The sequence below is a fragment of the Salvelinus fontinalis genome, chromosome 9 (genome assembly GCF_029448725.1).
Source record: "Salvelinus fontinalis isolate EN_2023a chromosome 9, ASM2944872v1, whole genome shotgun sequence".
Taxonomy (NCBI): Eukaryota; Metazoa; Chordata; class Actinopteri; order Salmoniformes; family Salmonidae; genus Salvelinus; species Salvelinus fontinalis.
In genome coordinates, this window is record NC_074673.1 from 14302563 (window position 1) to 14315812 (window position 13250).

General features: G+C 43.8%; 1 protein-coding gene across 1 annotated transcript; it reads left to right on the forward strand.

Moving 5' to 3' along the window:
* Positions 1 to 2077: 2077 nt before the first annotated feature.
* On the forward strand, positions 2078 to 13063 carry LOC129862115 (BTB/POZ domain-containing protein kctd15-like). Its single transcript, XM_055933478.1, has 5 exons — positions 2078 to 2696; positions 4266 to 4441; positions 6041 to 6185; positions 10161 to 10463; positions 12265 to 13063. Exons 1-5 carry the CDS (start codon positions 2670 to 2672, stop codon positions 12427 to 12429), a joined length of 816 nt encoding a protein of 271 aa, XP_055789453.1. The 5' UTR covers positions 2078 to 2669; the 3' UTR covers positions 12430 to 13063.
* Positions 13064 to 13250: the final 187 nt, after the last annotated feature.

Sequence of the window (13250 nt, forward strand, 5' to 3'; positions counted from 1 at the left end):
TTGGACTCATCAGACCAAAGGACAGATTTCTACCGGTCTAATGTCCATTGCTCGTGTTTCTTGGCCCAAGCAAGTCTGTTATTATTATTATTGGTGCCCTTTCGTATTTTATTATTTAATATTTTTTATTTAACCTTCATTTAACTAGTAGTGGTTTCTATGCAGCAATTCGACCATGAAGGGTCGACCATGATTCACGCAGTCTCCTCTGAAACGTTGATGTTGAGATGTGTCTGTTACTTGAACTCTGTGAAGCATGTATTTGGGCTGAAATTTCTGAGGCTGGTAACTCTAATGAACGTATCCTCTGCAGCAGAGGTAACTCTGGGTCTTCCTTTCCTGTGGCGGTCCTCATGAAAGCCAGTTTCATCATAGCGCGTAATGGTTTTTGTGACTGCACTTGAAGAAACTTTCAAAGTTCTTGACATTTTCCAGATTGAGGGACCTTCATGTCTTAAAGTAATGGACTGTTGTTTCTCTTTGCTTATTTGAGCTGTTCTTGCCATAATATGGACTTAGTCTTTAACCAAATAGGGCTATCTTCTGTATACCACCCCTACATTGTCACAACAGAACTGATTGGCTCAAACGCATTAAGAAGGAAAGAAATCCCACAAATTAACTTTTAGCAAGGCACCCCTGTTAATTGAAATGCATTCCAGGTGACCTTATGAAGCTGGTTGAGAAATGACCAAGAGTGTGCAAAGCTGTCATCAATGCAAAGGATGACTACACTTTTTGGTTACTACATGATTCCATATGTGTTATTTCATAGTTATTCTACAATGTTGAAAATAGTAGAAAAACCATGGAATGAGTAGGTGTGTCCAAACTTTTTACTCGTACTGTATATCAATTTCCCATACATTCAGATGTTTTCTCTCAATTGTATTAATATTCTAAGCATGCAAAAAGGGACATCACAGCTTCTCAAATCAAAATCAAATCAGAGTTTATGGGTTGTGTACACAGTTTAGCAGATGTTATAGTGGGTGCAGCGAAACGCTTATGTTATTAGCTCAAAGCAATGCAGTGAAATGTCAAACAAGTACACAAATAATCAAACATTTGGAATTTCTCTGTGCAATGCTGTGTGCAATGGAACACAAAGTGGTGACCATATGGATAGATCATGCTGTGACCAATTTTGATGGATTGCAACAGATTTAAAATTGGCCTATATTTTGTTACCAATAGCGTACCAAACTGAGCTTGTGTTTGAGGAGTAAAATGGATCTGCCTGCAAGCGCTGGGGGCAAACATCTCCATCTAACAGCGCACAATAATTGAAATGGTGCATTTGACCGGAGGCACCTGAAAGGGGGCCTTTTGCAATGGCATAATGCATGACGATAGATGTAATTTGGCTTCAATGCCAGGGGGATGTTTGATGTTAGAATATTAGCTATTGGGGGCAGGGGCGTCATGCCTTCAAAAAATCGAATGGGGCACAAAGTATGTGAGAATGGCCGGGTGGGGATCCCGTCCAGAAGTTGGACAATTGTTCATTTTTCAAACACCTGAAACAGCTTTTCCTGCAATCTAGAGCCGTAATGAGTGTGGTTAATTCTAAGTAAAAAAATTAACTTTTTTCTGCATATCTAAGCATACCTATTGAACTGTGAATCCTCCTCACTGGTGGTTCTTTTTAAAAATAAAATAAATATGCTTCTCTGCTCAAATCTGAGTAAAGGATTGAAAGAAATTAGTCTTATTCAGTACATTTAGTTATTGCTTGCTTTTCTAAAGTCTACCATGTCAGCAGGCATGCCAGCTAAGATAGTTAGACAAGCTAGCTACTCTAATTTGATTGAGAGCCTGAAATGGCTCCTTGGTAAATAGAAATTAAGTTGGGAACCTATGTGGGCTAAAGCCAACTTCCTAAAATTGATAGGTGACTAGTAGTATTACAGAGAAACAAACACATCTTATATATATGTGTGTGTATATATATGTGTATATGTATGTGTTTTCATGTGTGTGTGTGTATATATATATATATAAATCTTATTTTATAAACAGGACAAATCTGAGGGGGCACGTGCCCCATTACCCCCTATGGGCATGACACCTCTGATTGGGGCCAGAGAAGAGAATACTACAGGACAGAAGATCTGCGCGACAGTTCTGAGCGGAACCTATCATTTTATAGTTTAATTAATATTGACCGTAGCCTACTTTAGTAAATATTGTATCAACAAGTTAAATGTATGTTTTTTTATACACACTGCCAGTTATTAACACTGGTAAATCCGTTGAGTGAATTATGACACTAATCTGATACGGAGCAAGATTGAACCGAACACCGTTACCCGTGCAGCAGACCAGACCGCTCTCCGTTGGAAATAAACCGCGATATTTTTGGAAAAATCAAATTGACTTGTGAAATAAGAAACTGGGGATCTAATTTTCATCTTGAAACGAGTTGAGGCGAGAGATAAAAAGCTGCTCTATTGTAACCTAATCCTTGCCCTTCGGGCGTTTGAATAGCCCAGGGCAAGAATTCTACTAGCCCTCCTTTTATTTAGAAACGGACTGGCTTTCTTCTCATAAAACTCGACGGATTCATCATATCAGAAAAAGCAAGGCTCGGACAAAGACGGATATAAAGCAAACGACGACCCAACTGACATAAACAGAGATAAAACCGTAAGGGAGAAGAGATTCCTATGTCTTCTGTATCCGTGTCCTCCCAGGTAAGGACACAATATGTTTCATTTGTAGTTTTATTTGGTGGAGAACATGTAGTCTGTCTGACACTACAGTAGAATCTTAAAGCCACAGCTACTCTATAAAATCATTGCGTTGGTGTATATTTTCCGTGATTAAACCACAACGTTTTCAAACGTTTGGACTCCACACACCAAGAAAAGTGAGCCGGCAGTAGCCCTATTTGGATACCAGTGGATTGTGACATATTTGTTATATTTTACAGGAACGCAGGAGAACGCAAACTTCAGTGACTGATAGAATCCCCAATTACATCCTAAAATTGTTATTACCAGTTTATTGCCGTGCTGTCAGAATTGAGAGCGTTTGGGGGAATAGGCTAGAGTATATCAAGCTCAAACTTGCTTTTAGAACGTTATTATAGGCTATTCGTTTCTCTTTCTATTCAATTCATGTGTTCTTGATTGAATTCATGTGTGAAATAATATGGATACAGGAAGGAATATTACATCTCAGAATATGGGGAAAATATGGGTGAAATGTATGTAGTTTCCTTTTGGTTTTATAACATGAAATGTTTTTCTTTTTAAATCGATTTCTTAAAATACTGGTTTCTGGCTAAGCAGAGGAGATAACACCCTGGAAATGAGGACTCTGTGTGTTCTGCTCAGCAGCCCCAGGCATCTTGCCCCTGGCAAAACACTGAATGAAGTTCACCTCCTGTTCACCTTTATGGTTCAAAGAACCTCTTTACAATGGAGAGACTTGGTGGGGGGATGGTTGTTTCAATTTGTCCAGAAGCTGCACTTTGCCCAGTGCCCTGGGGTCATGAATGCCCTCTGTTCCCTCAATGTGGGAAACTTCAACTACTGTCTTCAGCCCATGAATATTGTATTCATGTTAATTGGGGAACGTTCAGGCTTATTGTATCTCTGAAACAGTTTGATTGGCTGCTTGCCCTACTATAGTCTAAACTACTGTACAGTCTTGCACCTCATTTGCTACTACTTCATGTCATTACTTCATCAGTAGCCTAACTTTAAAGGTCCAATGCAGCCGTTTTTATCTCAATATCAAAGCATTTCTAGGTAACAATTAAGTACCTTACTGCGATTGTTTTAAATTAAAATGGTAAAGATAGAAACAAAAATAGCTTCTTAGCAAAGAGCAATTTCTCAAGCAAGAATTTTACTAGGACTCTCTGGGAGAGGTCTGAGTGGGGAGGGGAAAACTGAAAACTAGCTGTTATTGGCAGATAGGTTTGGAATGGTCTTTCCTGTTGGTCTATTAACTAATCCGGTGATCACCAGGCAGGCCAAAACTCCATCCCATCAAAACAGGATGGAATTTTAGGCGATCTTTTCAAGCAGCTCTTACACCAAAAGGGCATTAGCATCATTTTCACAATTTAACAGTATTATTTCAACCTCATAAGGTGGAAATATATGTATAAAACACAGGCAAATCACGTTTTTGACTGCACTGGGCCTTTAATGAAAAGTAGACATCTCACTATTTTTCACTTTACCACTCTCAGGGCAGATACAGTACACACTTCTAATACAAAGATTATCTGTTTCCATGTGTTGCTGTAGGAGGGAAGGAGCATGTCCAGGATGTCTATGAGTCGTTCTCCAGTTTCTCCAATGAATGCCCAGGGCATCCCATCACCGGCCCAGCTGACTAAAGCCAATGCCCCGGTCCACATTGATGTGGGAGGACACATGTACACCAGCAGCCTGGGGACTCTCACTAAATACCCAGAGTCTAGGTAAGGCCATTACAGGATGCATCTGGCACCGCCAGGCTCTCACTAAATACCCAGAGTCTAGGTAAGGCCATTACAGGATGTATCTGACACCGCCAGGCTCTCACTAAATACCCAGAGTCTAGGTAAGGCCATTACAGGATGCATCTGGCACCGCCAGGCTCTCACTAAATACCCAGAGTCTAGGTAAGGCCATTACAGGATGTATCTGACACCGCCAGGCTCTCACTAAATACCCAGAGTCTAGGTAAGGCCATTACAGGATGCATCTGGCACCGCCAGGCTCTCACTAAATACCCAGAGTCTAGGTAAGGCCATTACAGGATGCATCTGGCACCGCCAGGCTCTCACTAAATACCCAGAGTCTAGGTAAGGCCATTACAGGATGTATCTGACACCGCCAGGCTCTCACTAAATACCCAGAGTCTAGGTAAGGCCATTACAGGATGCGTCTGGCACCGCCAGGCTCTCACTAAATACCCAGAGTCTAGGTAAGGCCATTACAGGATGTATCTGACACCGCCAGGCTCTCACTAAATACCCAGAGTCTAGGTAAGGCCATTACAGGATGCATCTGGCACCGCCAGGCTCTCACTAAATACCCAGAGTCTAGGTAAGGCCATTACAGGATGCATCTGGCACCGCCAGGCTCTCACTAAATACCCAGAGTCTAGGTAAGGCCATTACAGGATGTGTCTGACACCGCCAGGCTCTCACGAAATACCGAGAGTCTAGGTAATGCCATTACAGGATGTATCTGACACCGCCAGGCTCTCACTCAATACCCAGAGTCTAGGTAAGGCAATTAAACTGCCTTAATTTTGCTGGACCCCAGGAAGAGTAGCTGCTGCTTTGGCAGCTAATGGGGATCCATAATAAATACAAATACAAATACGGGATGCATCTGGCACCGTGGCATATGGCACCATATTTTTTCATGAGAAATAACATATTATTGAACGATACAACAAGTTCATGGACAGCTTCATACTGACACTGCATTATGACTGATACATTACTAAAATACTTATAGAAATCCACACAACATCATGTTGAAACAATAACTTTGGTATCCATGATCATTTTTTGAGAGATCTAGCAAAAAAGAGAGAGAAAAGGCTGGAGAGAAAAGAAAGGGTAGATTTTAATTGCTTTTTGGAGGACAAAGAAAGAGTGGAGAAGGCAGAGAGAGAGAAGACTGAGCAGCCTGGAGCTGTGAGGTGACACTCCTGCTGGAAGAGTAGAGGACCACCTCAGGCAGAGAGGAGAGAAGTAGAAAGATGAGTAACTGGGCTTATAGAAAGCAGTTGGCATCGATTTCTGGAGAGGGGGAGAGAGAGAGAGAGAGAGAGAGAGAGAAAGAGAGAGAGGACAAATGTAAATAACCCATTATGAGTATGTGATTCAGAAGTTGTAGTGAACCCTTAGTATTTTCTATACTAGAATAAACAACATGCAGTTGTAGCCCACTTCTTGCATACAATGTAAGTAATGATCAAACACTAGAAACAAGTTTTACAGTTCTCTAAACATACTTCAAGTACTACTTGATTCAAAGTATGAATTTAGAGCTCTCAACCATTGTCCTTTTCTGTTCTCCAGAATCAGTCGTCTGTTTAATGGAACAGAGCCCATTGTACTGGACAGTTTGAAGCAGCACTACTTCATCGACAGGGATGGAGACATATTCAGATACATTCTCAGCTTCCTCAGGACCTGCAAGCTACTGCTCCCAGAGGACTTCAAGGTACAGTACACACAACAGGACAGCTCTCTTACAGCTCACATCTCAAAGAGTAACATAATACATAGTATGTATGTATGTCTAACAAAGGTGGTTTGGTTGAACTATGCTCGCTTAATAAGATAACTTGCAATAGCCATGAAGACTTGTTATTTATTTGAGCTAATGCCTAGGCTGTTTTTCAGCGGGCTAACACAGTCTCTGAACCAGAGGCACCTCATTTCCACACATACAAACAATTACAAACATAGTATCTCTCACAGAGATTTCAGGATGGTTAGGCAAATGCAAACATGACTGTAAAGTCATACAATTATCCTGCTCTGCCCAGAAACACATCTTTATATTCATTCTATCACTGTGTACCTCTATAAGCACTCAGTGTGTGTAAACTGTAGCTTTCTGACACTTTAATCAGGTCTCCATTTCGCCCTGGGCTTCTACAGGGGTCGATTCTGCATGGCTGGAAGCAGGGACACTGTGTTTTTTGCTAAATTGATGTGTGTGTGTGTGTGTGTGTGTGTGTGTGTGTGTGTGTGTGTGTGTGTGTGTGTGTGTGTGTGTGTGTGTGTGTGTGTGTGTGTGTGTGTGTGTGTGTGTGTGTGTGTGTGTGTGTGTGTGTGTGTGTGTGTATGCAGGAGTGCTTACATATGTGTGTGTGGTTGTGTATCTGGCATCTCACTCATCTCTCTCTCTCTCTGTAGTTAGTGTAGCTGTGTTATTCTGTGCTTTGCCCAGGATGACTAAAGTGCCCTGCAGATAGAGCCTTCTTTTATAAAACACATCTATCCCTCGCTTCAAGCCTATGAAGGGAGGGGAGCTAAGGAGGCAGGCTTTGATACAGAAAGGAGCCTGAGGGGGTAGCAGCTCTGTGTATGCCTGATGTCAGAAGCAGTTTGGAGCAAATGTAGAGGGAAAAATAAGCAGCTCTCTCTTTATTTCTCACGCAGTAGTTATGAACAGAAGTGTCTGCTGTGTGTGTGTGTGTGTGTGTCAAATCAAATGTGATGAGTCAAAAGAGATTAGTGTAAAAAGGGTCAATGCAGATAGTCCGGGTAGCTATTGGTTAACTATTTAACTAACTATTTAGCAGTCTTATGGCTGGGGGGTAGAAGCTGTTCAGGGTCCTGTTGGTTCCAGACTTGGTGCATCGATACCGCTTGCCGTGTGTGTGTGCTGCAATAGTATCATAATATTGAGCATGCAAGGGGAAAAGACAGGGGGGGGTGAGATGTACAGATGTGATTTCTGTGTGGAGATAAACATTTGGTATAAATGAATCCATCACATACATTCAACAGAAGGAAATACGTATGTACTTCAAATCAAATCAAATCAAATTTTATTTGTCACATACACATGGTTAGCAGATGTTAATGCGAGTGTAGCGAAATGCTTGTGCTTCTAGTTCCGACCATGCAGTGATATCTAACAAGTATTCTGGCCTAACAATTTCACAACAACTACCTTATACACACAAGTGTAAAGGAATGAATAAGAATATGTACATATAAATATATGAATGAGTGATGGCCGAACGGCATAGGCAAGATGCAGTAGATGATATAGAGTACAGTATATACATATGAGATGAGTAATGTAGGGTATGTAAACATTATATAAAGTGGCTTTGTTTAAAGTGGCTAGTGATACATTTAATACATACATTTTTCCATTATTAAAGTGGCTAGAGTTGAGTCAGTATGTTGGCAGCAGCCACTCAATGTTAGTGATGGCTGGGCCTCCCGGGTGGCGCAGTGGTCTAGGGCACTGCATCGCAGTGCTAACTGCGCCACTAGAGTCTCTGGGTTCGCGCCCAGGCTCTGTCGCAGCCGGCCGCGACCGGGAGGTCCGTGGGGCGACGCACAATTGGCATAGCGTCGTCCGGGGTAGGGAGGGTTTGGCCGGTAGGGATATCCTTGTCTCATCGCGCTCCAGCGACTCCTGTGGCGGGCCGGGCGCAGTGCGCGCCAACCAAGGGGGCCAGGTACGCGGTGTTTCCTCCGACACATTGGTGCGGCTGGCTTCCGGGTTGGAGGCGCGCTGTGTTAAGAAGCAGTACGGCTGGTTGGGTTGTGCTTCGGAGGACGCATGGCTTTCGACCTTCGTCTCTCCCGAGCCCGTACGGGAGTTGTAGCGATGAGACAAGGTAGTAATTACTAGCGATTGGATACCACGAAAATTGGGGAGAAAATGGGATAAAGAAATAATAATAAAATTAAAAAAAATGTTAGTGATGGCTGTTTAACAGTCTGATGGCCTTGAGATGGAAGCTGTTTTTCAGTCTCTCTGTCCCCGCTTTGATGCACCTGTACTGACCTCGCCTTCTGGATGATAGCAGGCAGTGAACAGGAAATGGCTCGGGTGGTTGTTGTCCTTGATGATCTTTTTGGCCTTCCTGTGACATCGGGTGGTGTAGGTGTCCTGGAGGACAGGTAGTTTGCCCACGGTGATGCGTTGTGCAGACCTCACTACCCTCTGGAGAGCCTTACGGTTATGGGCGGAGCAGTTGCCGTACCAGGCGGTGATACAGCCCGATAGGATGCTCTCGATTGTGCATCTGTAAAAGTTTGTGAGTGTTTTTGGTGACAAGCCACATTTCTTCAGCCTCCTGGGGTTGAAGAGGTGTTGCTGCGCCTTATTCACCACGCTGTCTGTGTGGTTGGACCATTTCAGTTTGTCAGTGATGTGTACGCCAAGGAACTTAAAACTTTCCACCCTCTCCACTACTGTCCCGTCGATGTGGATAGGGGGCTGCTCCCTCTGCTGTTTCCTGAAGTCCACGATCATCTCCTTTGTTTTGTTGACGTTGAGTGTGAGGTTATTTTCCTGACACCACACTCCGAGGTCCCTCACCTCCTCCCTGTAAGCTGTCTTGTCGTTGTTGGTAATCAAGCCTACCACTGTAGTGTCGTCTGCAAACTTGATGATTGAGTTGGAGGCGTGCATGGCCACGCAGTCGTGGGTGAACAGGGAGTACAGGAGAGGGCTGAGAACGCACCCTTGTGGGGCCCCAGTGTTGAGGATCAGCGGGGTGGAGATGGTGTTACCTACCCTCACCACCTGGGGGCGGCCCGTCAGGAAGTCCAGGACCCAGTTGCACAGTGCTGGGTCGAGACCCAGGGTCTCGAGCTTAATGATGAGTTTGGAGAATACTATGGTGTTAAATGCTGAGCTGATGAACAGCATTCTTACATAGGTATTCCTCTTGTCCAGATGGGTTAGGGCAGTGTGCAGTGTGGTTGTGATTGTGTTGTCTGTGGACCTATTGGGGCGGTAAGCAAGTTGGAGTGGGTCTAGGGTGTCAGGTAGGGTGGAGGTGATATGGTCCTTGACTAGTCTCTCAAAGCACTTCATGATGACAGAAGTGAGTGCTACGGGGCGATAGTCATTTAGCTCAGTTACCTTAGCTTTCTTGGGAACAGGAACAATGGTGGCCATCTTGAAGCATGTGGGAACAGCAGACTGGGATAAGGATTGATTGAATATGTCCGTAAACACACCAGCCAGCTGGTCTGCGCATGCTCTGAGGACGCGGCTGGGGATGCCATCTGTGTGAGTTGTAATTGTGAAATGCCGTCCTTAGGTTCTCTTCAAGTAAAGTGTTACTGATATGTTTAGTACTTTGAATGCACTAATATATTACAATAGTGCCCAACACCTCTGGGCATCCTGAAATTCAAACCCTGTGTGTGTATTATAGTTAAATTAGCTTTGATTCCAGGCAGTCTATTAGTTAAATCCTTTGTTGTTATCAAGTTAAACACGTTTATCTATCCGGACAATGACAAAGCAGTTGGCTGACAAATAACCACATCTGGCAGACATCCAGGCTGTACCCATGTCAGTTTGTTTATGAACATTAGTGTGTGTGTTTGTCGGTGTGTCTATGCTTTCTTGCGTATGTGTGCACGCGTGTGTTGTGTGTACAGTGTGTATCCTTGCTTCAACAGTATGTGTTTGTTTCTACTATGGCAGGACTTCCCCCAGCTATACGAGGAGGCTCGCTACTACCAGCTGACACCCATGGTCCGCGAGCTGGAGCGCTGGCTGACAGAGCGGGAGGGCCAGAAGAGCCGGCCCTGCGAGTGCCTGGTGGTCCGAGTGACCCCTGACCTGGGTGAGAGAATTGCCCTCAGCGGGGAGAAGGTGCTCATTGAGGAGATCTTCCCCGAGACCGGAGACGTCATGTGTAACTCGGTGAACGCCGGCTGGAACCAGGACCCCACACATGTTATCCGGTTTCCGCTCAATGGCTACTGCAGGCTCAACTCAGTTCAGGTATGGACGGTAATGTAGTTCCATAGGTCAGCGCTGTTATGATGTGGTTCCTTCCAGGTCAACTCTGTTATGTGGTTCCTTCCAGGTCAACTCTGTTATGATGTGGTGTCTTCCAGGTGAACTCTGTTATGATGTGGTTCCTTCCAGGTGAACTCGGTTATGATGTGGTTCCTTCCAGGTCAACTCTGTTATGATGTGGTGTCTTCCAGGTCAACTCTGTTATGATGTGGTGTCTTCCAGGTGAACTCTGTTATGATGTGGTTCCTTCCAGGTCAACTCGGTTATGATGTGGTTCCTTCCAGGTCAACTCTGTTATGTGGTTCCTTCCAGGTCAACTCTATTATGATGTGGTGTCTTCCATGTCAGCGCTGTTATGTGGTTCCTTCCAGGTCAACTCTGTTATGTGGTTCCTTCCAGGTCAACTCTGTTATGATGTGGTGTCTTCCAGGTCAACTCTGTTATGATGTGGTTCCTTCCAGGTCAACTCTATTACGATGTGGTGTCTTCCAGGTCAACTCTGTTATGATGTGGTTCCTTCCAGGTCAACTCTGTTATGATGTGGTTCCTTCCAGGTTAACTCTGTTATGTGGTTCCTTCCAGGTCAACTCTGTTATGATGTCGTTCCTTACAGGTGAACTCTGTTATGATGTGGTGTCTTCCATGTCAGCGCTGTTATGATGTGGTTCCTTACAGGTCAACTCTGTTATGTGGTTCCTTCCAGGTCAACTCTATTATGATGTGGTGTCTTCCATGTCAGCGCTGTTATGTGGTTCCTTCCAGGTCAACTCTGTTATGTGGTTCCTTCCAGGTCAACTCTATTATGATGTGGTGTCTTCCATGTCAGCGCTGTTATGTGGTTCCTTCCAGGTCAACTCTGTTATGTGGTTCCTTCCAGGTCAACTCTGTTATGTGGTTCCTTCCAGGTCAACTCTGTTATGTGGTGTCTTCCAGGTCAGCGCTGTTATGATGTGGCTCCTTCCAGGTCAACTCTGTTATGTGGTGTCTTCCAGGTCAACTTTGTTATGATGTGGTTCCTTACAGGTCAACTCTGTTATGTGGTGTCTTCCAGGTCAACTTTGTTATGATGTGGTTCCGTCCAGGTCAGCGCTGTTATGATGTGGTTCCTTCCAGGTCAACTCTGTTATGATGTGGTTCCTTCCAGGTCAACTCTGTTATGATGTGGTTCCTTCCAGGTCAACTCTGTTATGTTATACTGCAGAGCAGATCAGGTCATCCAGTAATGCTGAAGACTCAAATTAATCTCAGTAACATGGCAGATAGACTCACTCCAGTCACTTTGCAAACCCAATTCTAAACTCAAAGCTTATATTTGAGTGCTGTCGGCTCAACTAAGTTCAGGTGCTGTGTAGTTCTAGGTCAAATCCGTCATACGTATAAGGAAGAGGGTATAACAATAGCGTACACCGCACTATAACTATGCAGCCTGAGATCCTCTGGCACTGTTGACCATACCATAGTCTAGGTTGAAAATGAAAGGAGACCAGGCATTTGCAATTAGGGCCCCTGAACTTTGGAATGGTCTTCCAGGGGAGATCAGGCTTATAGATTCAGTGCTTGTTTTTAAATCCCTGTTGAAGAGACACTTTTATAAAGATACTTGTAATGTATGATTGCAATGATTTTAATTGTCCTTCCTCCTGTATTTGTTTCTTGGTTTGTACTTTTATTTTATGAAGTGAACCCCTTTGTTACCTATATTGAAAGTACTATACAAATAGTTCTGATTAACTAATGTCAAAAGCTCCTGTCTGTCTGTCTGTCTGTCCTGTGCTCCCTGTAGGTTCTGGAGAGGTTGTTCCAGAAGGGCTTCAGCATGAGGGCGTCGTGTGGTGGCGGAGTTGACTCCTCCCAGTTCAGCGAGTACGTCTTGTGTCGCGAGCTCCACAGGGGTCAGTCCATCGGCACCACCACCACTATCCGGATCAAACAGGAGCCTCTGGACTAGGTCAGGAGGAACAGAGGGACCCCTGAGATAAGATGTTCAACAATCCCGGTGCTCATCTCCAGGTCCTATCTACACAAAAGACTGAAGGAGGACTCTTTATGCTTGGGAATATCATGTGCCAATGGCAATGTTTATTGGGCAAGCGAGATGTGAGAAGGTTGTGATTCTATTGAGACTCAAAGTCTATGGAACTCTTTCTGCTGCTGTTTCCAAGGGAACCGGTCAGTCACCTCTGGGCTATTGACAACTAGCAGGAACAAGGAAATAGCTCCAGTGATATGGTGCTCAGGTCCAGCTTAGGTTTCACTGGGGACTCCTGTTCAAGCCTAAGGATGGGTCTACTGGTATGCCAGATGACCTCCAGTTCAGAGACATTGTCTGCGTTTATACCGGTAGCCCAATTCTGATATTTGCCCAATTATTGAAAAAGATTTGATCTGATTGGTCAAAAGACCAATAAATGTCAAAAGATCAGATTTGAGCTGCCTGTGTAAACACACCCAAAAAGGGCCATGTCCTGCTCTGCCACAGGAAGCATTTGCTGCATTTCTTGACAACTTTCTACACTGGTCAATCTGAATAGGTCATATACTGTATGTGTAGGTATTTGTACAAATAAATGTTAAATGGGCAATATGGGGTCTTTTTTTTAATATATATATAACTTTCATGATAAATATATTTGTGAAAAATTTAGATTTTGTATGTGACAATATAGCGATGAAGTGCACATAATCAAGATTTTTTATAACTGCAATTTCAAATAATATTTAGGATATGTGTTTGCTTACGGTAAGTCAACATCTTTTCCATTTGTAAAG

Excerpts from the sequence above, each read along its gene's own strand:
- LOC129862115 (XM_055933478.1), top strand. The coding sequence starts at position 2,670 with ATGTCTTCTGTATCCGTGTCCTCCCAG. Across the intron at positions 2,697-4,265 it reads CTGTATCCGTGTCCTCCCAG|GAGGGAAGGAGCATGTCCAG; the intron begins GTAAGGACACAA and ends GTGTTGCTGTAG. Across the intron at positions 4,442-6,040 it reads ACTAAATACCCAGAGTCTAG|AATCAGTCGTCTGTTTAATG; the intron begins GTAAGGCCATTA and ends TCTGTTCTCCAG.